Below are 26,382 nucleotides of genomic sequence, written 5' to 3'. Positions count from 1 at the left end.
AACCGACCACGCAATTTACTCGTATGGAACGTTAACTTACTGACTTTAAGCATAGAGAGGCAAAACACACTTTACACTTTAACACAAAACAGAAACTCAGTAACTCAATATAATAACCACCAAATCGTCGAAAATCCACAATATTTCAGTCTGGAATAGAAATCGGATTTATCAAGTTGCGAAACCGTGCAGCTTTAGCACGTCTTTGCAGTCAACAATTTAGGTGATATCTAGCACGAACTTCTGAGGCGATCACAGTAGCTACTTTATTTAGAGTGCCAAAAACGTCAAGCTTAGGTAGAATATGTGACCTATTTCTTAGTTTGCACCAACGAACACCTTCTTTGCAACATAAGGTCAGCACGTGACATTTTACTACTTTCGTAAAGTAATATTAAGGCGACACAGTCAACAGGATGATGAAGGGTTATAGAATTTAATTTGATAAGTAGAAAGAGTTCCGGCGAGACTCAATAATAAAAGTTTCCATGCTTCCATAAATCCAAACGTCCAACTTGCAGATTTACGTTATTTGGGTCATTGGGAATCCCATCGTAAATTGGAGTTTTATATTTGCTTAAGCTAAATCCAATTTCCTCAATGAAACTGTTTAGGTACCTCGCCACTTTGCCCTACCTGCTCCTCGGAGCGAAGTGCACCAGATTTGTTATTATTTACTAAAACTCATTTTAATCGATTAATTATTCCGGGTCTGTATGAATGACCTAGGAATTTGTTCACGCCCGTGACCTTTTAAATAATGCTAATTTCGAACCTGACATTTAAGGTCACGAAACACATTATATCTAGTCCCAAAATAAACGTATTGCCTTTTCTAGGATATAAGTTGGTCCAAGATAGAAATGCGCCCATTTCAATCAATCAATGAATTAAAAAGGAGCTTGTCAAGCTGTACACAAAGTCACTATGAGGCTTATATTGCAATAAGCAACGATTTAGGCAGAATTATTTATTGCAGCTTGACGCGACGTCATTGTCCTTAGTCCTTTTTAGCGCATTTCCACAAAAATAAAAAAAAAATGCGCTATTGTGGCCACGTCCGTCCGTCCGTCCGTCCGTCCGCTCGTTTTGCGACGCTACTAGTTCTTTATCTTAAGAGCTATTGTTCTACTTTTTTCGCTATTTGGTTCGTTATGGTGTCGAGTCTTGTACCAAGGAAGGAATTTTTTCTGTACCGCTTACAAAAAAAGTTATTGTAAAAAAAACAAAAAACCGTTTTTTACATGTTCCATAATTTTACACTTTTGCCGTTTATTAACGATCCTAGAGATCGTTTATAATTTTGCATTGCTATCTGTCGCCTGCCGGTTGGTCTCTCCGTCTGTTCCTTTGTCTGTCTGTCCATCTATCTGTCCGTGTGAACGATAACTTTGTTTATGTTCGATCGCTTTTACATCTCCGTAGTTATGAACTGAATTGCATGAAATTCAATATGGGCATAGATTTAGCCATATAATACGCAATGCCAAAAGTTGAATCGAATCGATTCAAAATTCACAGTGCCCTTTTCGCATCTCGACCATTTATAAACCGAATTGCAAACTTTTCTACTTATAAAAGTATTTGAATGAAATTTGATACATAGGCACTTGGAATAAAGGAAAATCAAACGCCAATTTCAAAATTTGGTTTTGCGCATGCGCAGTGCCAACTTTATGGAAGAATTTAAACGAATTTGATACATAGGCACTTGGGATAAAGGAAAATCAAACGCCAGTTTCGAAATTTGGTTTTGCGCATGCGCAGTGCCAACTTTTTTATCTATGGAAGCATTTAAGTGAAATTTGATACTTAGGCGCTTGGAACAAAGGAAAATCTAACATTAGTTTCAAAATTTAGGTTTGCGCATGCGCAGTTCCAATTTTCTTATTTAGAAAAGCATAGAAATGAAATTCTTCTCATAAACTGAAATTGAAGTAGCACGTCAAAAATGGATTGCCCATGTGCAACGCTATCTTTCATATTTGTGGCCGAATTTTTACGATTTTAACAGAAGTTGCATCTTACAAATGGGAAATGAATGCAAGTGGAAATGCGCTTTATGTAAATCGTTTACGATTACTTTTTAACTTGTTATAATAGAAAGTGTATTAAAAAACCATTATGTAGACTTCTGCAAGAACTACAATTATATTTACATCAAATCCCTTTAAAACTCTTAGTTTTGAAATGGGGTAGCTTAAAGGGCTAAAACCTCTGCTAAAACAAGGTAGTGCTCGCATATAAATGCAAGTTTTAAACGTCTATATCTCACTTAATTTTTGTCGTACAGAAACTTGCCAGTGAGGAAAATGTTGGGAATTAAAAAAGCTACAATTGGAGGCTGCAGCATGTTTTACATATCTCTAGTTGTTTTGTAGTTTTTTGAAGAGAAAGACGTTTGTCACAAAATTGCAGAAATTCGTTTTTCCCTTTTAGCTTGAATTATTTCAAAATTAAGTCTTCTAAACTGGGTACACTTCTAGAATAGGTATATTAATAATCCGGTATTAGAGAAACCTGGAAAAGGGACAGGACTAATTTTAATTAGGGTGGTAATTAGGGGGTTGCTTCCGCTGATTTTTTTCCCTAAAAAAAAGTACGAATCTACCTTATTTTCATCGTAACTCACTTTTCATCTTAAAGGTTGTTTTTAAAAAAAAGAAGAAAGGTTTGTTTAAATACTTTAAAGAATATTTTAGAAGTTTTTCTCGAGAAATGCATAGTTTTGGCGTTATTTGACTATGAAACTCTAATTTAGCGTTTGACGAACAAGAGGTAATCTAAGCCACAACTCGGTTCGTATATTGGTCATTCAGCAATTATTAAAAAAAACATTTTCTTTGTTTTTTTAAAAGCTACGATTTTGTTTTCCACAGGTTTTTTATAAAATGCATACTTTTCGAGTTTTTCGCGAATAACCAATTAAAAACATTGATATTTCCTTTGAAAAACCCATACCTTCGGTCGCGAATCACTGGAGAATTATTAACTTTCCAAAAAAAATGTATAGAACACTTTTTGCTTAGAATTAATGTTTCTATCTATTCATGTGTTAAAATTACAATAAAAAAATTGAACCCCCGAGATGGGGTGCCAACCACTCCCAGGATGAAAGCGCCCTTTGGCATGCTATAGATTTTGAGGCTATTCCCTACCTTAAGTTAAATTAATCGATTCATTTTGAGAAAATTTGCAGGGCAAAACCTTCATTTCTAGATATGAAAATGTCTCGTGGAATTGCGGGGGAGTTTAAATTCAAATTTGGACCTCTTCACCTAATAATTGGGATTGTTTTTTATTTTATTTATTACTCCTTTCTTGTTCTGGACCCTCAACAGGCTTCCGCCCAATTACTGAGTGAAGAAGAAGGTATGTAAGCGAACCATCATGTATGATGTAGGTAGGTTTTTCTATTTCTGTAGGTTTTCAAAACGTCATTCTTAACCATAGACCATCGAAGTTTGATTTTGTAGGTATGTTTATAAAGAGAATATTATGACCTTTAAAGTGACGTGTCACTTTGCTGGAGGGTGCATACTATAATTTTAAAGTGGGGGTGGCTACCAACTAACGTAAACCAACCATTACGCTTATTCTAAACGTGTTGCCGCAATTTTAGCACATTTTTTAAAAATTAAAAAAATGTGTTATTGTTTGCGTTTTGTTCGTCCGTCCGTTCGAACCAAGGTCGGGACCCACTTCTGCGGTTTTCATCTACTTTTAGGGGAATGGTCCTAGAGTCCTGGAATTTTTTGTAATAGATATTCCATATCTTGAAGGTGTGCCAGACAGCCATCAAATTTCGCTGTTTCAAGGGGGTGCTGTTTTTGAATGTAAAACACGCGACAATCAACTGGTCTCAGAATTTGCATACGCATGCCTGCCAAGGGCGAGGGTGAACACACGTTCAACCTTTCATGGTATTCTAATGCAAGGTCTCACCGAAATGAATTGGTTTGCACAAACTGTAACTTTCCTGCGCGACTTCTTTCCGAGATGAGTAGGTGGTCGGGGTGAGGAGGGAGGGAGTAGAAATGAATGTTATCTTTCATGGTATTCCAATTAAAGGTCTCAACAAAAGAAACGGTTTTCTACAAACTACCGCCACACTTTCCGACTCCTTATCGCAAAAGAGGTGATTGGAGGGGGAGGTGTTGGAACTGATTATATCCTTCATGGTACTCTAATTACAGGGCTCAATTAAAGCAATTAATTTCTACCAACTGTAGCTTTTTTTCGACTCCTTATAGTGATCGGATATAATTAATAGTTCCTTATTCTCAAGAACAGATTGTCGGAGGATCATGGTACTCACAAAGAGCGGTTGGGACGTCTGGAAAAAATATATCTATGGGTGATGTCAAAACTTCACAAACGAAGATCTCGAAAACGCTTTGTTGGAGGAAAGTGCCCACAAATGAATTTTTTCGATGAGACATATCTACTGGTGGAGGCTCTCCATTAATCAAAGCAACCATTAATTAAGCTATTTCGGTTTTAAAAAATGCGCTTTATCTGCACAAGAGTTGTGCACAATTTATTTATACTTGTTTATCAACGTTACAAATTACAAATTGGTGGTTCGTTGTGAAATCAACGCCCTGTATTGCTTGTTTGCCCCAAAAAGCCATTAGGTAATCCTTTTGCCATGAAATTTGCGCCGATTTGCATTGACCTGGTTATGTAATTGTTATCTGTTAACTGTTTTACGTGCCATACATGCTTAATTCTTTTGCAGCGTCCGCTCTTAAATGCTACTCGTGCACTGGATTCACGTGCGGCTATGGTTTGCTATCATTTACCTATCCCGAGGTAGAATGTGAGGCGAGAACCGGAATTTCTGTGCTGGACGCTGTTGCATCCATCGTTCCCACTCAGTGCGTGAAAATCGTCGGAAAGGGTGAGTACTTGCGAACCCGAAACCTCTCCTGATTTCTGCTAACTTCCAGACGAGCAAGGAAACGGATTCGTCGCCAGAAACTGCACCCCGTACTCTGGACAGGTCGCCTGCAATTTGATAGCTGGCGCACTGGAGATCGGTAGCGGACATAAGGATCTCGAATGCTACACCTGTACCGATAACCTGTGCAATTCGGCGACGCAATTTACGGGAATGGCCGTAGTTGGTCTAATAATCGCCTGTTTCGCATTTCTGCTCTAAGCTGAGGGCGGCGAAGGCTCTCGGCCCATTTTTTTAAGAATAAATGTTGCTTTATTACCATTAATTATATACCTACCAAATTTATTGTAAAGGCGTTACGACTTTAATTATTACGCAGAGAATATGCGTGAAATGTAGTGCTCATATTTTTAAAACTTTATTGTAGTTGTAGGTGTTACCATTTTGTACCTGCTACCTACTGAAGTGTATATTGTAATTCGCTTTTGGCATTGGACGAGATGAAATCAAAATTTTCTACCACATTTTTTCTAATGTCATACCAATAATAGTTGACGCATTGCTCACACACGCTCAGTTGTAAAAACCCCATTTCTGTATTGTAAATATAAGTACTTATTGTAATAATATTGTAATACTGTATTTAGTTTAACAGAAGCGGAAACTATATTTGTACACTAACTTTCGAAAGTTATATTTTTTATGGTTTTACATGTTAGTAATCGACGTTCACGTGTAAAAATATGTACAATTACATGTCGAACTTGAAAACAATAAAAGTGTTTAGCGTCGTGATCTTTGGCGTTTTCAAATCGCTTCAACGGTCAAAATTAATCTAGTCTCTCTATGATCTATTCTATTTTTGTTAAAATTATCTGATAGGTAGATAACTTCTATTGCACTTACATTTGCTACCATGGAAATGAACTGTTAGAACCTAGAAGCGGATCTAGATTTAACCGCCCAGACTAAGAGGAAAGCACCTCAACAGTAACTCAAAGTTTAAGACAGATCCAAAAGGCAAAGGATGCGTAGAAATACCATGTGATGATTGATACTAAAACCTCCAGAGCATCATAATAAAGGCGGGTTATTTCCATATCCGGGATTCTGTGGAGATGGGCCTTTTTTTCTTCCGCTGTTTGTGAGACTAATATAGATAAACAACTCCACGATAGAAGGAAACACAGCTGAACGGGGTTGAGCCTAAGCGGCATCGGTGGGGTGGGAAAGTACAATACACTGTAGTGATGCATGATTATATACTTTCAATTGTTCAATTTATAAATTTATCAGCAAATCTCTTTAGTTGTCAAACTGCTACATTTTGTAGATTAAAGCCTTAATTCCCAAGATCTAATCTTTTATCACAATTTAATCTACAATAATGGACCAGAAAGATTTGATTCCGATCCTAGTACTCAAAACGCCGCCAAAGAATGGACCCACTGCATAGAAACTTTTGAGAATTTTATCGCTTCTGTACAGAATATCGAAGATAAATAAAAACTACAACTGTTAACGAACATAATCTGTAAGTCGCACTACTTTTGAGTTTTGTAGTGAAAGTAAGACTTACGCGGAAGCCACTGCTGTTCTGGATACTGTTTATATAAAACCACAAAATGAAGTTTTTGCAAGGCATTTTCTCTCTTCTCGTAAACTGCAACCAGGTGAATCCGTAAGTCAGTTCCTTCAACTACTTAAAAAGCTGAGCAAGGATTGTAACTTTAAATCTGTTAGCGCTTAGGAGCTTATTGCGATTGTTACGTGAGATATGCATTCATAAAATGGTCTTTCTTCTTCTGAAATCCGGCAGCGTTTACTAGAAAAAAGCAATTTTACTTTAGAAAAAGCTCCTACTCAAGCAGTATCTCTTGAATCTGCTCAAAAACATGCAGAAATAATGTCAGAGCAGTTCTACCAATTTTGTGAATGTAACTCAGAAGCCTTCAGAACCATCGATCAACCATAATGAAGTCGTAAGATGCCACTAAAAAATACCAAATTTGTTATTTCGGTGGAAATAAAAAACATGCTCGTTCCATTTGTCCCGCACGCAACAGTCTATGTCATCAATGTGGAAGAAAGTCATTTTGCAAGGTCGTGTCATTGCTGCTGTAGCTCTAGTAGATAGTGGATGTTCTGAAACTTACTTAAATCAAAGTTTTGCTTACGAATCCACATTAGTAAAGGATACGTTGCAATGGCTCAAATATCGTTAAAGTCATGTAGTGTTGGTTTTTGCTTTATTAACCTGACGTTCTTGAACATCAGTACCTACTTCAATCTCAGGTATCTATTTTGTGACGATATGATTATTGGACATGATATTTTAAAACAACATAAATATTTAGGTAACTGTTCATTTCGGCGGTGAAAAATTATCTACCTACTGAAAATTTGGAAACCAGCATTTGTTCTCTTGCGTCTGTTAAATAGAGCCTCCTCGCTTATTTTCAAACTTATCGCCCGAATGCAAACCAATAGCAACTAAATCAAGAAAATTTTCGATTGACGATGCAGCTTTTATTGCGAGTGAAATTAAAAAATTTTTGTTAGAAGAAATAATCGAATAATGTAAATCTCCTTGTCGTGCACAAGTTGTAATTACTAAAAATGAAAATCACAAAAAGAGAATGGTTGTCGACTATTCACAAGCGACTAATAAGTTTACCAATTTAGATGCTTACCCCCTACCCGCTACCGAATATCGAGGAATTAGTTAGAGCCGTTTCTATACACAGTATTTTCACTTTCAGTACTATTGACCTTAAAGTAGTTACAGCGCCTAGGTAAAAGTAACCAGAAGTTGATGAAAATTGGTCACTTATTCTCTGAGAGACGCACTTTCCAATGGTAAAAAAAGAGTTCCTATGTGCCGTTTCTGAGATATTTGACAGTAAACATAGGGTATTTTAACATGGGTTCTTATGGTCAGACTCGGTTTTTCTGAGTTAGCGAAAATTTTTGTATTAAGACTTCAATGAGATGGGACTCATCAGAAGCGAAATTTTGCGACAAATCTAAATATGCACCGAAAATTACATGTTCATGATGAAATAAGATGGTTCCTTTTCACACCGCTGCCTTTGCCCCCACAGGTTTAGAAAGGTTCTTCGATTCGAGAAACTGTAGCTTCGCCCCTTTCCTATGTTGGAAGGGAGGTTAATGCAACGATAATTAGCTACCTCACGATGGCTTGGTTCGTGTAAGCGATATACGGGCTCTCTCGGGTGTGTCTACACCAGTATCAATCCGCTCCTTAGGCAATAGGCGTATTAATGCGCGCGGCCTCTATTTCAGTTAACGTACTCTCCGGATCTAGATGAACGAACGCTATCCGCTCTATCGCCGAAGTCTTCCTCTAGGTTGCTCTACACATGGCACACCGCCATACAAGTCAACCCTATAGCACTACAGTGTAAAACCAATATACAGGGTTATCATAAAATAAGAGATATATTTTAAATTATTATAACTTTTTAACAAACTAAGTTAATAACAAAATATAAACGAAATCTAGTTGCTTAAGGAATGGGATTTTATTGCATCTATAGGAAACAACATCGTTGTTATTTTAATTGTTGACACGAGTGTCAAAACGAAATCATTGAATTTGGAGTTTTAGTTTGAAATTAAAACACAAGTAAATGTAGAGTTCAAATGAAACCGTACCGCAATTTGATACAAACATTTGAAAGAGCAGGGTCTGTAATTGACCTACCAAGATCGGGAAGACCAAGAATTAGTGATGTCCAAGTTGCAGAGGTTCTTCATGAAAATGTTACGGAATGCTGTGTACAATTTGAAGGAAAGGTTGGTAATCTTACAACAGCAAAATGGAGGTCATATTGACATTGAGCAATTGCCGTAACTGGTTTTGGGCATACTAAATCCTATTTCTCAAGCAATTATTTTTTGTTATTAACTTAATTTGTTTAAAAGTTATAATAATTTAAAATATATCCATTATTTTATGATAACCCTGTACTAGTCGAGAATTCAAGACCCATGTACAGCCAAAAGCTCTTTTGCATGCCGGTAGATATGTAGTGGCATGCTATAGACATGCAGTGCCTTTTTTCCTACCCGCACCGTAAGGGGGTATTGAATTAGGGTAAAAAAGACCTCCCCGCCCCCCACTTTTTTTTACGGAAATACACGTTTTCAAGCACTAGGAATCTGAATCAAACAAATTCTCGATGATGTCGATCGGTCTGTTTGTCTCTCTGTCTCTCTGTCTCACTGTCTCACTATCTCACTGTATCTCTGTCTCTCTGTCTCCCTGTCTCTCTGTCCCTCTGTCCCTTTGTCTCTTTGTCTCTCTGTCATTTTGTATTCTCATTTCCGGCTAAATGGCTAAACCGACTGCAACCAAATTTGACACACATATTTTTAGATACAAAAGGGCAGAATCGCGCGTGCGCAGTTGTGCGGGTTGTATCTATGCTAGCCATAGGAACTTTTCTTCTTATTCGCTCAATATGCTCCTTCCAGGTCAGACGGGGAATGACTCCCAACTATTTCATTGACCCGGTTAGATGCAGTTGACGTCCTCGAAGAGTGAGCCCATCACGGTCCGCTCTCTTTGTATTCGTAAATGGAACAAACTTTTCGGGTTAATTGAGAATTCATGGTTACTGCACCATCTATCCACCTGTTCAAGACCCCCTTCAGTACTCCTTTCCAGTTAGAGATCGTCTGCGTACGTATCCCTTTGAATACGCTCCGTCCTGGTTCAAAGTGCGGAGGAGCCCCGCTAGCATCAGATACTGTATCATCTATCATGCGAACATCCTCTAGTGACTGAGAAGCTTATCTCCGTAGTCCCGATTGAGGATATACTGACCTTGCTTCCGAGCAAGGTGCGGATCCATCTTACGATTGATCCATCAATGCCTTCAGCAGCTCACTCATGAAATCATACGTGGCGTTGTTAAACACACACTCGATATCTAAGAACGCTCCCAGGGCTACCTTCCCCCGGGCAGACATTTCCTTCTTCAGAGTTCAGTTGGCTGTCCCTCTTATAATAAAAAGGATCTACACCTGACCTAGACCTCTTACGCGTCCCTACAAACCCAAAGTTCTTGTGTGAGGCATTCGCAACTTCCCAGCAAGTTGACGGCATATTAAACAGGTCGCCTTCTTACCTCGCCTATCAATGATGTACTAGATTCCCCCGGTCCCGACCGATGGTCGGAGTCAAGAATCTCCACATGAGCAACAAGCTCGTGGGCGTGTTCCTCGACCTCCGAAGACGGCAGCAGTAATCCCGACGCCCTTTGGAGCTCGATTTAGCCCCATACGTCGCAACGCAACAGGGTGGAGCTCTCCGTCATACCTGTAGAGAACGTCCTCCAAAGGCTCGTCCTGCAACCAGTATTTTGCCTCTGGGGGTGCCTCAAAATCGTGACCGTGTCATCCAGGAGCCCGTATAGCATCAAGCACTCTTGTTAGCGTGTCTCTGCACTTTTAGAGAACCGCCATCCCAGGGGCAGATAAGGGAGGCGGTCCTCTTCAACCAGCCCAAGGTACACTATTCCTCGCAGAAATAAGAAAGTCTCTTGCATGAAGCTCTCCAAATCTTATTAAAGCTCCCGTTCTATGCAATACAAGCTGCTCTTATAGGAGACTGTGAGGAGGAGCACCCTCTCTGCTTCTTTGAGGCATTCTGAGCTAATATTATAGCATCTAATTTCTACATCGCGTTATTTATTGCTCAGTAGTCCTTTGCTGGACATCGCATAATATATGGAATGTAATCTAATGCTGAATGCTCTTGGAGTAATTTTCATTCAGCTTTCAGCGGATAAACGCTTACGAGATTTGTGCCAACATAAGTATGCCGGAATCTAATGAGATAATTTTCAAGGGAATAGTTTGCCGAAAACACAAATTGGCACTAGTCAAAAAATTTCAGTTTTTTTACGGTCTTTGTTCTGTTAACTTTACGATGAAAATTGTACCACCGGTTTCAGATAAAACATTGTACGTTCCGGAAAATGCTTAGACCCCCTGTGGACAAACAATCTCTAGGTTGGGTTTATCAATATAAATACAGAAACAAATTCACATTATGCGCATTAAAGAATTCTACAAAATCCTGACATTGCGCCTAACGAACCTGGGCACTGTAAATAATCGGTAACTATGACAACTTGAACAATTTACCCTTACCGACTAGGACACGTCACGACGGGCGCTAGTGTATTTGTGCAATGCATAAGTTATCGATAGCCTGCCTTGGTCTCTAGATTGTTGAGGATCCCCAACGATGGGTATAGTAATTCAATCCTTTGTACTGATTACCGTCGTCTTTTCCGTGGGTAAGTAACTATAGCGTTATGCACAGTGAGTAGATGCCGATTTCTACTTAAATCCGTTTTTGCAGCGCACTCGCGCCGCTGCTTCAAGTGCGAATCCGAAAAAACGTTCGGTTGCGCAAAAGAGGCGAAACCTAATTCGGTCGAGTGCGGACGCGAAGAGCCGGGCTTTACAACATTCTGCAGCTACAGGCTGTTCCACCGTAAGTAACTTTTGGAATTGTTCAATTCAGAAATGGCCCGTGACGGTTGACAATTTCAGATGTAGAGAGAAAAGTTAACATCTCTAAGTCCGACTGCCTACAAGTTAAAGAGGGAAGTATACTGGATCGGATTGTTGTTCCAGATTGCAAAAATCCACCCCCTGGACACAATGTGATCGAATGCAAAGTCTGTGCCTCAGAACTATGCAATTCTGCTCCTTTACTCAGTACATCTCTTCTTAACTTATTACCCCTTTTTTTCTTAGTAAAATATCTGGCACGTTAATTTTATGATATCTCAGTTGTATTTTCACTTTGTACGAAACTGTTTTACAATAAACATGAGTGCCTAACATGGCGTGTCGATGAGTTTGTTCAACGTAATTACATTACAGGGTAATTACAGGGAAGCGTCAAGCATACATAGGTCACACCAGCTCGATATAGTTAGTTATTGATCTGTAGGTAATCGTGTAGTACTTACATTGGTCAATAGAACATGAAAGCTAACGTGCTTTTTATTGTTATTAATGCACAACCTGTGGAATGCAATTCTATCTGTAATCCCACGAATGGTGCAACTAATTGTAAGTTTTTGCATTAGGTGTAAAAAATTGAGGTTCCTAGTGGAAATTCTAACAGATTTCCAAGATGTCTGACAAAATTTTAATGAGATTCTTAACAATGACATATTCAAAGAGTTTTTTAAAGAGATTACCATATCATTTAATATCTAAAGTTATAACGTGCCTCATGGCACCACTTGATGCTCATAACGTTAATCATTGAATCGATATTGAGCCCGTTTGAAATTTAAGGATTTTGACAATTTTTAGTGCATTATACCACACTTTTTTCATTATAGTACCCATCTTTGAATATAGTTTGTATTTTATAATCAAAGCTTTGAATATAAACTAATAATCAAAGGTACCCATAGTAGCCTATAAAGGCGGAAATTAAGATAAAAAAAAAACAGTTGCCTAAAAGTCACGAAAATCTCATGATTGTGGCGTATTAACAGCCGTTGTCGAGCAGTTGTTGTCGAATTTCTTCCTCTTTTTTACGAATTAGCCTCTGAACGTTTTTCTATAGTATAACAAACAGCGGATTTATATTTTCCAGGAGAAATATTTCAGAAACTGGATCAAATCCAAAAAATGGAAGATGTTTGAAACCATGTTCCTCTACGCCACCTGTGTCAAAGCTTGAAAAAAGCTGATAGTAATATCATAAAAAAACAGGTGGCAAATTCTTGACAAAACAGCTTCCTAGCTCTGAATCGATAAAAAAAAAGTGTTTGATAGCTTTACATCCTTTGTGCCTAATGTACGGCGCTCCAAATTTTTGGTTCAAAAGTCCGGCCCGTTACTTTTCGTTTTCGTATACCTAATATAAATACACATACAAAATTTAAACCAAAATTGGATGACCAAAAAACGGTGACCGCAATAGCCACCTAGCTCAACCTGGGGAGCTAAATAACCCGCCTCGAGTCTAAAATGGTCCTCTCCGACCGTACTTTATGTTCAATTTTCAAGGTCACCCGTATTTAGTGGTCCCAATCATCACTTCAAAATTGATTAAGGAAAAATCTAGTCTAACAGTTTTCTAACATCTTAAAGCCTGTAGAATTCATTAGAAATGGAGATAGGGCCATAGAATCAATTTGTGCACAAAAAAAGGTCATGAAAATATGAAACGCTCTGCATATACAGCAATCGTTCTGCGCAGCTCCCGAACTAAGAATTTTCATAACGAAGCTTGGGGAAAAAGTTAGCTTCAATTAACGGGACCCGAATCCGAGCCGAACTTCATTAATGGCGGGTCTAGCGTTTTATTTACTCGTTTACATCTTATTCTTTCTTGTATTAAGCATTGAATTTCATGTGACAATTTTGTTATTATTTACATTTTGAGTAAAAACTGTTGTGTTGACTTTCTTTTGGTTTAAACACCAAAAATATAATGACCAGAACTCTGTATATGAGAATGTTTCAATTTATTAAATTGGAAATCTCGGGGATTATTTACGAATAAGCACAAAGTTGGTTGTTTGTATTTGAATTCGTTATAGCAGTGTCCACTGTTCCTTTTAAAGTTGTTTGTAATTACTTGCTAAAATATGGGCAAATCTGGTGCATACGTTATAAATGTTCTTAACTGGTTGTTTTGCGATAAAGAGTTTTATGTAACGAATTTAATTAGCGCAGGTCAGCCTAAGAGATCACGGAGATGCAGATGTTACGTTGTGCGCGTTAGTTCGGCGTAAATGGGGACGCGTTTCTTGGAAGTTGACGTAATCATGTCTACTTATGATTGGCAACGTTTTTAAAAGATTTTGAGGAAGGAGATTATTTTATTGTGAAAGTGGTGTTTCGGTAAATACTAGAATCAACAAAAAAAAACGAGGATGTTTCGCGACGGTTGCAAAGCGTGTACGTTTCTTTACGCTATTTTTTGATTCGGGCAATTCGCCGGATTTGATTATCACGTCCTGTGAAGCTTCGCGGATCAGGTTTTTAAGGTATTCGGCTACTTTCGCTCATGCGGTGTGATCGTAGAGTCGTATATTTTCTATAGATCCGAAGAGGATCGCCAACCATATTATTAGAGGAAACCGCGAATACCTTTTTAGTAGCTTTTGTATCTAATATGACCAATATAGTCACTTTCTTGGATGTCATCGGTCTTTAGCGTACGCAACTCCTCCCGACGACAAACACTCAAAAAATTACTGAAATATTCTGTCATTTTACATTATGCAGAAGCAAGTTAACTAAACCTGTGTGAGAAGTTTAAAACGGATTGTCCGTCTTATAGAAGAAGTCGGTCCTAGAGTCTGTCAAATTGAAAAAGCAAGCAGTTAGTACCTCAAAAGACCATCTGTTCTATTGTAATTAAAGTTAAATGTACTGTCTGAACAACCGACCGCCAATTCGCATTCTATTCATCAAGTTTTGTGTGAAGTTGTCAGCGTTTGTGTGTTATCACAAACCTTTTTACGACCAGATTATTGGGATTATTGAAAGAGGAAAGAAATTTAAGTAATTTTAGGATTTTCTTATTTTATTTGTCGAACGCCTGAGTGCGAAGTAATTTATCCAAACAAGCTTTGTTTTTCGGAATAAACGTTTGTTTAAGAAACGAAGATATACATGTTATGGTAAAGCTCGAAGTGGGGTCAATTTGAATCGAATAAGTGGTTAAAAACAGAAGTATGGGGAAAGTTGTGTTTTTTATCAGTTATTCGAGAAACTTTTGTTATTAACAATCTATTAATTATGTGTTTATGCGACTCCTTTGTGCGACCCGGATAGAGTTTTCGCATCAGATTTTTTGGGGAGCCCTTTTTTACATTACTTTGAATATAAAAGTGAGCAAGTGAGTAGTCGCAAATCCACCGGAAAAAAGATGTTTAGTAGATTTTATCTTGTAGAACTCAAAAAATGTATAAACTACAAGACCATTATAAACGAACATTGAGCCATAAAATCGATTTATGCATAAAGACAAGGCTATTCACTTTGCATATAGAATTGGGCAAGAAAAATGTCGCAGAGCAGCAGATCTACCAGAAAAAAGATTTAAACCAATAGAATTCGAAAAATGTGTAAGTCAAATACGGACAGAATCAATAAAAGCGATTTGCTTATAAACAGAAGATTCCACTGTTTCATCAGAACTTCTGAAAAAGAAAACGCGTTAAAATAAGAAACAAGTGTTCAAGCGGATGAGTCGAAACGCTACAGTGTTCTCATTTAAGTAAATTGTTACGATTAAAGGGTTAAAGTCACAAAATATTTCATTGCGCTAAATTTGGAGTGGCTAGATACGTTAAAAATCAAGTTTATCAATCAAAACTGTCCACCTCTATTGTGTATACGGAGTGTTATTAGATCTACATTAAACGGCAACCGTTTAAGGTTTAAGGTTAAAGACATATAATTCCTGCTTTTTTGGCTGTGAAAACTAAGCTATAAAGGTTATTTTGGACATTTGCATACTGCAAAACTTCCAGCAAACAAATTTCAACTAATAAATTGCGAGTAACCCTAAGCACGGCTTGTTTAGGATTCAAATACATCAACCAAATGGCTATCAAATCGATTTGTTTATAAAAAAAGCTATTCAGTTGCGCAAAAGGAGTTAGTTCTAGCGGAAAAACTGCTGTCCTTCAGACTATTTCGATAAAAAGATATGAGTAAACCCAACTATCTGATGAATGTGAATAATCTGAAGCTAACCAATCTGAGGAATTTTGGGAGTCCGAGAAATCGGAACAGCTTTAATTCTGAAAACTACAGAAATCCTTTGACCACGATTTTTGAGTCACACGAACCTTATAAATCGTTTGAAAACATTTTAATGCGAAATAGATATCGGAATGTTAGCGCTTTTCCTTTGACCGATAAAGCCACACACTAGATAAACGCTGCACATGGCTTTTTCGATTGAGTACTGTTCTAGATAAAGCCGCATCCACGACCCACACTCACTATAGCATGGTTAGGTCTCAATGTTTGAATTATTGCAAAACGTACACCCTGTATACGTGATAATAGTACCTAAAGGAAACCGCAATATCTTGCATTTTGTATGAGGAATTTTTATCGCCAAACCAGTCGCAGGTGCTGATAGATAAATATTCTGCAAATGCGTAACGATAGAGCAAACCTGCAAAATCGCTTCGAAATACCACTTAAATTTATTCTCACTATCTGCTTTGCCAGAGTGAATCCAGCTTCTTTTGAGTTACCACAATTAAAAATGATGGCCTTAATTCAAGTGTTTGTTTTCGCCTCCATGGTTTTCTGCACAGGTGAGCACCAATTACCAATTGATAATGATTGATCGTAAATACATTTTGTAGCCTATTCGCTCACGTGTTACAAATGCGATTCTGAAAAACCTGGCGGCTGTGCCAAAAGTGCGAAACCCGCCACGTCCCCGTGCGGAACACCACCTGCGGACTTTACCTTCGTTTGTTACTACAAATCTGCTCGAAGTGAGTGGTTCTTCCAAAAACTAGCTTTGTCATCTTGCATTGGCGTTTTCAGATACCGCTCGAAGCATCAGCTTTGCCAATTCGAGCTGCGTTGCGGTTCCGGCAGGAAGTAAGCCATCTAGTGAGATGGTTGCAGATTGCAAAAGTCCACCCCCTGAGATCAGAGTCGACGAGTGCAGAGTTTGCGATACGGATCTATGCAATGCGGCGCCATTATTAGAATCATCTCTTACTGCTATTATCTGTCTAGTTTCAGCAAAGTGGCTCACGTCCTTCGCTTTACTATAATATTGGGAGAATTGTTTAAATAAGTGTATAAAAATGTGTGATAATGTGTCCAATATATTTATTGATTAGTTTCGAATTGTGGTTACACGACAAATGTACATCTAAAGGTCACGCCCTTTATTTAACACCACATTGTAAGCTACTATCTATCCCCTGAGGGGTGGCACCCAACCAAGTGCATGTAGTAACCAGCGGACCCGCTACTTCGGCCGGCTGTCGTATCGTGGCCAAGGGATTGTACAGGGTTAAACGGTGCCGACATGAGTTCGATGTACGTCAACAATGTCGATATACCATGCACGAACCTGTTGAGCTCGGAATGGTGCGGGAGGTCACGACTTTACCGCCCCGACCAATAGGAAGCAACTTCAGGAAATAACTTAAATCCTAAGGGACCGAGGGAATGCATCACTGAACAGATGATCTATCGACCCCAACTTTGTAATACCAGGCGGACGTTTATTCCCCCATACTCGCGGGACGCATATGAGTCACGAAAATAACCAAAAACCCAACAAGCTACTACCGGAGCACCTCAGGCACCTGGTACTGGAGAGCCTACAAAACTCACCGGGGCAACGCGCTAGAAGCTGAAAAAGATGAGGCAGGAACCAGGAGATTTTAAGCAACCCGACTTCCCATCTACTGAAGGAACCAGGTAACGCACACGGAAAAGCGATACCGGTCTGATGGCAGGGAAGTAGCTCAAAAAAGGCAAACACTGGGGTCGTAAAGGATAGAAGAACCTTTAGCGAAGCAGCTACAAGCTTTTGTCCATGAGGACCATCACCTTCCCGGTCGCAACAGTTTCACCATCTTCAGAGTCGGTTTGCCGGTCTTTCGGGGTTTAAATAGCGTTATGATCATTTTAATATTACGACGCCAAGTAAAAAGAGCACTAAAAATAAAACTAAATCTCATTTACCTAAAGCAATGATCAAACAAACAAGTTTCGAAGGGCCAATAAATAAATTAATAGTCTTTGGTATAAACTTAAGCGTACCAGACGTAATAAAGAGAATCTCAATAATTTATTCATTAAATAAATCTAGTCAAGTATTAAATGGAGTAATGATTGTAATGGCTTTGACACACGCACATTAAATAATTCATAAAATAAGCAAGAAGCAACAGATGGAAGATATTATATTTGTATTATGGCAGCGAGTTCAACGTTTTTTAATCATAACAGATCATTAAATCATTTAAGTGTTTCATTTCTAACCAAATTAAATGTTACTTATGAAACCGAGAACCACTTTCCTACGAGTAAAGAGATGAATGAATACCTTAAAGGTTAAACTCCTCTAAAACAAAGGATTTCTCAAAATTATAGGAGGTAGGTAATTAAACGGTTCCAAATTCTTTTCCATTGGCTCAAAGAAATATCCAGGATCGAAAGAATCTGAAGCACTCCAAGGATTGGAAGAATTTGATCAATCATTGCCTGCTAATAGAAAGCTATTGTCTTTCCAATAATTTATTGTGCCTTTCGGATTAAAATTTTCTTTATGAAGGGTTCAGAATTGTTGCCATAATTTTTACTGAGACCTTTTCGAATATGTTCGGATACCTTCCCAGGATGACGCTAAAAAGCTCCCTCGACCTTCCTAGTGGGATATCCGGGATGTCCTGGAAAAAGTAGAATTTTAAGTAAATAACACAATTTTCATTCGATCACATTTTTTATATTGTGCATTCCAGTGTCATAAAGCCTAGAAAAACTGGAATTTTCCTAGGGAAAACCAGAATGGGTTTAGAGCGATGGGAGGACGTCATTTTTAAATACTAAACGATATTGCTGTTAATTGTTTTCAGTTTCAGGATTCCAGTACACCTGGAATTGACCTGGAAGGAGCTTAAAATAATTAACAACTTTGATAACTTTTTTCCATTCTTATGCATTTTTTTTGCGCACAATTGCCTCTACTCAGATTAAAGCCCATGCATATTACAGTCACATCTTACAGAAACTTGCCTTAAATGAGTGAGAAATTTCTTGCAGCAGGAATCCACAACGTATCTACATAAAAAGTCCAACATAACAAAGTAGCATATCAGTTAGATCGGTTAACTTACCTTATCAGCCCTTTTCCAACGTTAAATACTGGAAAGCTTGACATCAGGGTAGTCTCTTGTCGCAAGGTAAATTCATCAAAAAATGCAGGTAGGGGTACCTTGAGTTCATATGTTAAGAATTCTCTGAGTTCTTCGGCACTCTTTTTCATAAGAAGCATTCTATGAAAAAGCTGGTCAGAATTGACGTTTTGAATTTTGTCTCTCTCCACCATTCCCTTCGCTCCACCTGAAGGACAGTACCGCATTCTTTCTACGCAACGAAATTTTGCTGAAGGGAATTCTCTGGATTTTTTCATGGATTCCATGCCTATATCAAGTGCTCTGTCACAATTATTAACTTTCTCATATGGTTAATACGAGTATACTCACCATAACGAAGGTCAGATTTTGCTTCACACATAATTATGTTGCCTGCATAAGAAAGAGGGCGGTGACTATATGGTGGAGTTTTTGGAGGGGTTGACGTTAGTGAAGGGCATTGGAACCACAGCTGACAGCTGAAGTAGGTAAATCTTACTGCTCTGCGCCCCCACTCTATCCTTATCTTTTCAGTTTTGCTTTTTACAATTTGGTGTCTTGTTTTAGTCGCAGTCTTCGTCGTATTCCTTCTAATTTATCCCATTCCTTCCATCCGCATACCTCCGTTCTGTACATCAGCACCTCTCTCATCATTGCGCCAAAAAATCTGGAAACATTTTTGAAATTTTTCTTTCCTATTCTCCACACGTGTCCCTTTTCTGCGTCCCTTTTATAAGTCTAATCGAAAAAGTACGAATTGTTTTGGATTCTACGCCCCAAAATTAATAAGAAAAAGTGTTCTCCCGAGACACTTTGGTGTAGTCGATTTTTGGTAAAAAAAGGAAGGTTATACACTGCCTTTTTTTGAGCCCCGAAAAAAAAATTGTCTCAGATCGACCGGGACAAAAAATTTTCTTTTAGAATGTACCCTGTAGAATCCATAATTTCAAACAGTTCCAAGAACAGTTCGAAGATTGGGCTACTAGTTCAAAAGTTACAGCCCTTTGAATTTTCTTTCGAAATTGGTTTCTAGTCTATAACTTTTGATTGAGAAGTCTAATCGAAAAAGTACGAATTGTTTTGGATTCTACGCCCCAAAATTAATAAGAAAAAGTGTTCTCTCGAGACATTTTGGTGTAGTCGATTTTTGATTAAAAAAAAGGCCTTTTTTTGAGCCCCGAAAAAAAAATTGTCTCAGATCGTATCATGAAACATTATGTCATTGCTAGAATGCTTTATCGCAAGACGATTCTGTTCATTTTTTGGTGCTTTTACAGCTTTCGGTGTAGTCATAAAAAAGACGGTCTCCTTCCTATAACTACGATACGGGGCCTAAACACGTTCTGACGCATTCAACGTAAGATTACAGTTAAAGTATTGGAGATACAAAAAAATGTAAATACTCTTTTTTATACGGAATTTAGTAAACTATGTTTTTCATGTAAACTATTTCTTCGTATCAGTAATAGTTGCCGAGACATGGGCAAAAAACTGGAAAAGTGTACCGTTTTTCCAAGATGGCGTCTCGAGCGCAACAGATTTTGACAGGGACTTTTAGTATGTTCAATAAAAAGTCCCAATATAAATGTGTATACCATATTAATGTTTTTATTTGTCCAAAATTGCGCTAATTTGACTGGACTAATTTAGTATTCTAAGTATTTAAATTCTCTTACTTCCTCATTCCACTTTCATTCTATTATCCTTTTCCTACTCCCTCTTGCCAAAATCTTATCATATTTTTTTTCTACATTTAATTCCATTCGTTTTCATTCCCAAGCTCTATTTTTTCCATCATTTCCTTCATCTGTTTTTCCTCTGTTGTCAATAACACTGTACTATCCGCGTAGCCAGGGACCATGTCTCCCTTCTTCCCATCACTATTAATTAACTTTAATCCTGTATTAATATTTTCTCCATATCTCTTATGTAGAAAACCAATAAGGTTGGGATAAGTGACTCCTTCGCTGCTATCCTTACCCTACGCCTTTTCCATCCATATAATCCTTATCTATTTTTCCAACCTCGTTATTATCGACATTCCCCTGTAATTTTCCACAGAGTTCCTGTCACCTCTTTGGTAAAGCGGTATCATTACCCCTTCCTACCATTATTCCGGTAGTCCTCCTCCATTCCATCTTGTTTAATTGTTTCTTAAGATTCTCCTTAACAGACACTATGAATCTGTAGCGAAAATCTATTCCTCAGTTCTTATTTTGCTCCTTCTTGCCGCTCTCTTCAATTGATGCTCCATCTCTTCTCTTGATATCTGGTCTCCACCCACCTCCTCTCTTCCCTTGACCTCTATACCACTCGCTTTCTCTTGTTCTGCTTGTAGTACCTGCCGCCTCCATCCAGTCCTCTATTTGTATTTCGTTCTCACTTACTATGTTTTTCCATTTTCCTCCTTTTATCATCTTCCAAAAGTCCTCTGTTTTTCCCTGATTTCTTCTTCATTCCTTACATATACTTTTGTACTTTTCTTCTTCCCTCACCTCTTTTTATTGCTTCCAAGATTCTTTCCGTTTATTAATCAATTACCGACCTCCCTTTTCCTCCCTGTTATTTCCCGTCCCTGTCCCCCTATAGTTTCCGTTTAATAGCAATCAATTCTTCTTTTAATTCCAGTAACAACTCTCCATCTTTGTTCGTTCTTTACCTCTTCACTTTCTATCCTGTGTTTTGTCTCCTTCTATATTTCCTGCACCGGAATTTAAATCTCACTCCACTGCCTGTCGTCCACCCTTTCATCTATCATAGTATTTAACTCTTTGATTCCTTCTCTGTCATATATAGTTATCACTTTCATTCTCTTCCCCTCCACTTCTACTCGTTTGTCCTGTATGCCTTCTTGCTCTTTCGTTTCATTCGTTAAAATGCCTCGTTTTGCTCTTCCTATTGTGTTTTCCCTCTGCGAATTTATCCTTCCGTCCGTATTCATTCGGTGACCCACTTCTTTTCTTCTACCCATGATTCCACCAACCCCGCCAGATCATGTCCCCAGAATTGTGAGATTTTACTGATTATCCTCGCCACATTGCAAAACATCTTCATGTGACCTCCCTTTTGATTCCCCTTTACCCTTCTCTTCTGCTGTTTGTGTCTGTCTCCTTTTCTTCTCCCCATTTCCCTCTCCCTGTCTTTTATTTTACTGTTTACCCATCCTTTCCCTCTCCCGTTCTCTTCCTATCTGGTCTTACTAATCCATTTTCCTTGTTACTCCAACTGTGCCTACATCTTCCACCACTAATCTCCTATATCCCCATTTTACTTTCTTGCCTTTGCCCCTTTCTCTCTCCCTTATCTCCCCAATTTCTCTCTGTACCTTTCTTTCTAGGTCAGTTCGTCATATATGTATATACCGCTTCACTTTTACTTTCCCTTCCCTCTCACAACTTCCTTCTTATTTTCCCTTTTTAGTTCCGCGACTATTACTTTATTTTCTCCCCTCTTTTACGTTCGCATCTACTTGTAGTTTCTCTTTTAGCCATTCCGCCATTTTATCTCCCTTTTTGTATCTCTACTACCTTTATCGTCATGTTGTTCTTATTTTTAATATTTCCTTTCTCTCTTTCTTCTTCGAGTTTTTTTTTATACTTTCTATACATTTTTATTTTTCCTTGTCCCATTGCTTTATCCTTCTCTTCATTTCCTCCCTTAATCCTCTCATTTTCTTCGCTCTCTTTCATTTTTTGCCACACAGGGACCCGTGTGTTAGTCGATATGCTTTCCTTTTTTATTGGGGAACGAAATTATTTCTCCTCGTCGAAGTTTGTCTAGTCCCATATAATTATTACTTATGATTGATTATTAGCCCTCCTTGTTATAAGTAAGCCCCGTGGCCTTGACTTTGCCAGTTTTACTTTGCCCCTGTTTACTAAATATACTCGTATAATATTGACATATTTTCCTATGAATTATTGATGAGTGGTTGCGGAAGTTTCATATTTTTCCAGTTGTATAGGTATATTGATATTTACCCTAGAATAATTGATGTGGTTTTAAGTGTTTTTTTTTTCTATTTGTACTATATTGACATTTTTGTCTTGGATTCACTACGAAGTAGTTAGTTGCTAAGTTCATTTAGAAATACCGAAGAAAGTGTTTCCGATATATAAGCATTGGAGAATGGTTATGTGAATGGCGTGTGGAGTATGACGAGGTGTTCCTGAGAGCAAATTAATTTTATTTTGCCAACGCCTAGCTCAGTAATAAAATAGTGCGTAAGTTGGTGATTCCGAAACGAAAGCAGGATACCTGCTTGAGGTTCGGAATCACCTTTGCGCACATGTTAGGAACAACGGATTTCCTACAATCGTTTCAGAATTAATCAAATCGCGTGCGGAAAGTGATCAATTCCGGCACTAGTGCGGGAATGTCAATAGATTGTGGGAAAATGTTTTCTATACCCCTTACCTTGTGGTAGTTTGGTCCCTTATCTCCTCTTAAAATTTGAAATTTAAAATGCTCTGGATTAATTAAAGTCTAATAAATACGCATATGACTGTATAGACCGGTAGGTAACGTACATCTTAACTAATCCATAAGCGACAAAATATTCAAAAATACAGGCTGAAAGTACGTTGAAAACTAGTAAAAAAATCGCCAGTCTACCAGTCGTAAGTGGCAGCATTAACTTGGAGGCGGCGCTGAAACAGTGACGATTTTGGACGTCAACTAAGAGACACCGAAAAAATTGATATCAAGAAATGCCATTTCTCATATTATAGTTTCAAGTGCAGCTTTGGGGCCTTTCCGTTAGGGATCCGTCACGAGCCCCTCGGGTTTGAGGGACGGGCAATCTGAGTTCAGCCATTACTCCCTGTCCGTGAGAGTGACCTTATAACTCTTCGACCTTAGTAAGACAGTCCGGATAACATCCCTTCTTGCGAGGCGGAGATCGCATCTGAGGGTTTCCTCCCAAAGGCTACTTCGATCTTTCGTCCATCAAGGTCTGCTCTCCTTCTATTCGTAAATGGAAGTCGATCGGCCTTACAGAGAGTCGGAGAGCTCCTTTTGTTGGGACCGAGGTTGCGTAGTCCCCAGAGCCTGGAAGGGGTGTTTCCAAGAGACATGTAGTGGTTTCCCCACGGTAGACGTATATCTGCTATATGGAAGGCTCTGTGTCCCCACTTTTTGCCCCCGGTCTTTCGAAAAGATCTTCCGAAGATCTTGAACTTCAGGAAGACGTTCTATGCTACCACAGAAGGTCCGCTATGATCCTCGTTTGGACTTTCGAATATGATCTTTATACCTGCGCTGAGCGATCTTGAGATCCTCCTAGTCCGTAGGCAAGCTTCGAACTACTTGCATAACCCTATTAAAGAGCTCGTCGCAACGGAACTGGGTCCCACTGCTCCTTTACCTGGCGCACCTGAAGCACTCGTTCTGCCGCTGGAGTGCCCGAACGATTCCTTATCGACACCAAATGCGAGGAGGACCCTACCAAACTTCTCCCTGCGGAACATCAGCCCTCAAACACGGTATTTGCCTCTGGAGGCGCTTCAAGATGGTCACCGTGTCATCCGGAACCTTGGTTACTCAAGGGACTTTCAGAGACCCGCCATCCCCCTCCATTCAATGCAGTCATAATTCACTTCGACTGAGGCTCAGTGATGTCCACCTCCGGGTGTGACCGTGTGACACCGGAACAGTGGCTACCCTGAACCCCGGCCGCTACGGCTACTTGCCCATAGGTTTGTGGTGCACCCGCAATTCTGATGCTCCATAACCTGTAGACTTCTTCTCAGGCTGCCCTGGATTGCTTTCCTCCGATCTGAGATGCTTGGTTCCAGACGTCGCATTGACTCACCTGAGCCAAGACACAATCTCAGGCTTTGGCGCAGGGCCCGCTTGACCCGAGGTACTACTCTCGAGCCGGCGCTTCTTGGCCATCGTTCTTTTTGTTCTTTTTGCGAATAGCAGCTGGTCCACTACCAGATCCTTGAATAAGGCCCTGAGTTGAAACCGTCCCCTCGAAGAGCCTACCCTACCCAGTTACCGGGACCCTCTTAAGGGCCCAGCTTGTTATGTTATATAAACACTGAAATTTTATGTCACAATACGATTTCGGGTAAAATTTAATACAAAACTCGTCAGTAAAATGTTATTACTTGACTCGGAAATTAAAGTACTCGGCCCCAAAGAGGCCTTGTACTTCGATATTTATATTAATAACTTTCTTATTTATGGAGATATTTGTTGAAATTTTCACCATAGATGCTTTTAGTAAAAAAAACGTAGCTACTTATAGCTTTTTGGGAAATACTGATAAACGCAGGGAAAATGTGCTAAAGTTACTCGCCTTAAGGTGAAAACCTTTTCACTTATTTTATTTCTATTTGAATGAAATAGCCCAAAACCTCAAAAACTCAAACAGCAAAAAAGCGAAATTCCATTATCCTGTTGTCGTACACGGTATAAATTATTTTGAGGGTGCTCGCCCTTGAGCAATCCTAGGCTCCATTAAGTCGCCGCCCCAGCATTACATAAAAGTATCCCCTCGTGACGATATTCAACATAATATTCCTTAAAGATTTTCTGTACTTCCTAGATGAGACCGGTAAGTAATGACTAGTGGCGTAACTTCATTTTAGAGGCCCTTCTTCAATAATATTTGAGGTCCCTTTCCTTATGTCAGTAATTTTTAAACGATGTTAATCTGTATTATGTAAAAAATAGTGTCTTTGCTGATTTTGCATTTTGTAATTCATTGGTTCAGTCAAGGTCCAGTTGATTTTGTGCGAACTTCAATTGTCAAGCTTTGTGTAATATTTGTGCCATAAAAAATGTAATAATGTACTTAATTTTAATTGTAACTCTTCAGCTATTTGTAACTAGGGGTAGGTAACCCTTGAATTTGTTTGTTATTTAATTGTTTCACTTTAAATGTTATCTTTATTTTGATTTGTTTAATATTCGCAAGTTCCTTCGATGTTTAACCTCGTTTAGTTTGTTTAGCGACTTCAATTTGTTTAACGTATTTAACTGTTTCGTCCATGCAGAGGTAAATGCAGGAGTGTTAAAATTACTTAGCGGCATTCATCTCGAAATACGTCTTCAGGCTAAGGTTACCGTATCCAGAACCTCCAGATACCTTCTGGATTGGAGAACGTCCCGCTGATTAACAAAGTATCAATTACTTTATGTAAGAGACTTCGGAATGTTATTTTTCACAAATGGCAAAGGAGTGGAGTTGCTTTTAAATCTATTTGAGTTGGCTACTTTTGAACATATCAAATTTTGTATTAGATTAAAGTTAGATTTAAATTGTTCAAATTCCTCGGATTGTTAATTTTTGTATATTGCAGATATTGCTCCAAATTTTTCACCCATGTTTACCCTCCGTGAATAATGATTCAGAATTTTCTACGGATTATAATTATTGTGAACTGTAAAAAAAGCAGGTGCATTTACATTACACTTTTTTACGTTTTATCTCTTCCTTTAGTAACGGAAAATATGTAAATAATTAATAGAAGCAAAACATTGAAGGAGTCCGGGAAATTTTCAGAATTTTGTATAAACCAATTACATTTTTTGTACATTTTTGCC

The 26,382-nt window shown here is 38.5% G+C and overlaps 3 protein-coding genes across 3 annotated transcripts; all 3 read left to right on the top strand.

Moving 5' to 3' along the window:
- Nucleotides 1–4,707: 4,707 nt before the first annotated feature.
- Nucleotides 4,708–5,698, top strand: LOC116179371. Its single transcript, XM_031499157.1, has 2 exons — nt 4,708–4,903; nt 4,953–5,698. The coding sequence occupies exons 1-2, from the start codon at nt 4,723–4,725 to the stop codon at nt 5,162–5,164; spliced, it is 393 nt and encodes a 130-aa protein (XP_031355017.1). The 5' UTR covers nt 4,708–4,722; the 3' UTR covers nt 5,165–5,698.
- A 5,404-nt stretch (nt 5,699–11,102) lies between these two features.
- LOC116177752 lies at nt 11,103–11,754 on the top strand. The gene is made up of 3 exons (XM_031496833.1): nt 11,103–11,235; nt 11,301–11,435; nt 11,495–11,754. Exons 1-3 carry the CDS (start codon nt 11,184–11,186, stop codon nt 11,719–11,721), a joined length of 414 nt encoding a protein of 137 aa, XP_031352693.1. The 5' UTR covers nt 11,103–11,183; the 3' UTR covers nt 11,722–11,754.
- Nucleotides 11,755–16,097: 4,343 nt separating this feature from the next.
- LOC116179283 lies at nt 16,098–16,807 on the top strand. The gene is made up of 3 exons (XM_031499038.1): nt 16,098–16,257; nt 16,309–16,443; nt 16,496–16,807. Exons 1-3 carry the CDS (start codon nt 16,206–16,208, stop codon nt 16,729–16,731), a joined length of 423 nt encoding a protein of 140 aa, XP_031354898.1. The 5' UTR covers nt 16,098–16,205; the 3' UTR covers nt 16,732–16,807.
- Nucleotides 16,808–26,382: the final 9,575 nt, after the last annotated feature.

This window comes from Photinus pyralis, unplaced genomic scaffold, assembly GCF_008802855.1.
Source record: "Photinus pyralis isolate 1611_PpyrPB1 unplaced genomic scaffold, Ppyr1.3 Ppyr1.4_LG8, whole genome shotgun sequence".
NCBI classification, from domain to species: Eukaryota; Metazoa; Arthropoda; class Insecta; order Coleoptera; family Lampyridae; genus Photinus; species Photinus pyralis.
This window is presented reverse-complemented; position numbering and strand designations above follow the sequence as displayed.

Bases quoted from the DNA above. Each gene is read 5' to 3' on its own strand.
- LOC116179283 (XM_031499038.1), top strand. From the start codon at position 16,206: ATGATGGCCTTAATTCAAGTGTTTGTTTTCGCCTCCATGGTTTTCTGC. The intron at 16,258-16,308 runs GTGAGCACCAAT...TACATTTTGTAG, and splicing joins CTCCATGGTTTTCTGCACAG to CCTATTCGCTCACGTGTTAC. The intron at 16,444-16,495 runs GTGAGTGGTTCT...TGGCGTTTTCAG, and splicing joins TTACTACAAATCTGCTCGAA to ATACCGCTCGAAGCATCAGC.
- LOC116177752 (XM_031496833.1), top strand. From the start codon at position 11,184: ATGGGTATAGTAATTCAATCCTTTGTACTGATTACCGTCGTCTTTTCC. The intron at 11,236-11,300 runs GTAAGTAACTAT...CCGTTTTTGCAG, and splicing joins TACCGTCGTCTTTTCCGTGG to CGCACTCGCGCCGCTGCTTC. The intron at 11,436-11,494 runs GTAAGTAACTTT...TGACAATTTCAG, and splicing joins CAGCTACAGGCTGTTCCACC to ATGTAGAGAGAAAAGTTAAC.
- LOC116179371 (XM_031499157.1), top strand. From the start codon at position 4,723: ATGCTTAATTCTTTTGCAGCGTCCGCTCTTAAATGCTACTCGTGCACT. The intron at 4,904-4,952 runs GTGAGTACTTGC...GCTAACTTCCAG, and splicing joins CGTGAAAATCGTCGGAAAGG to ACGAGCAAGGAAACGGATTC.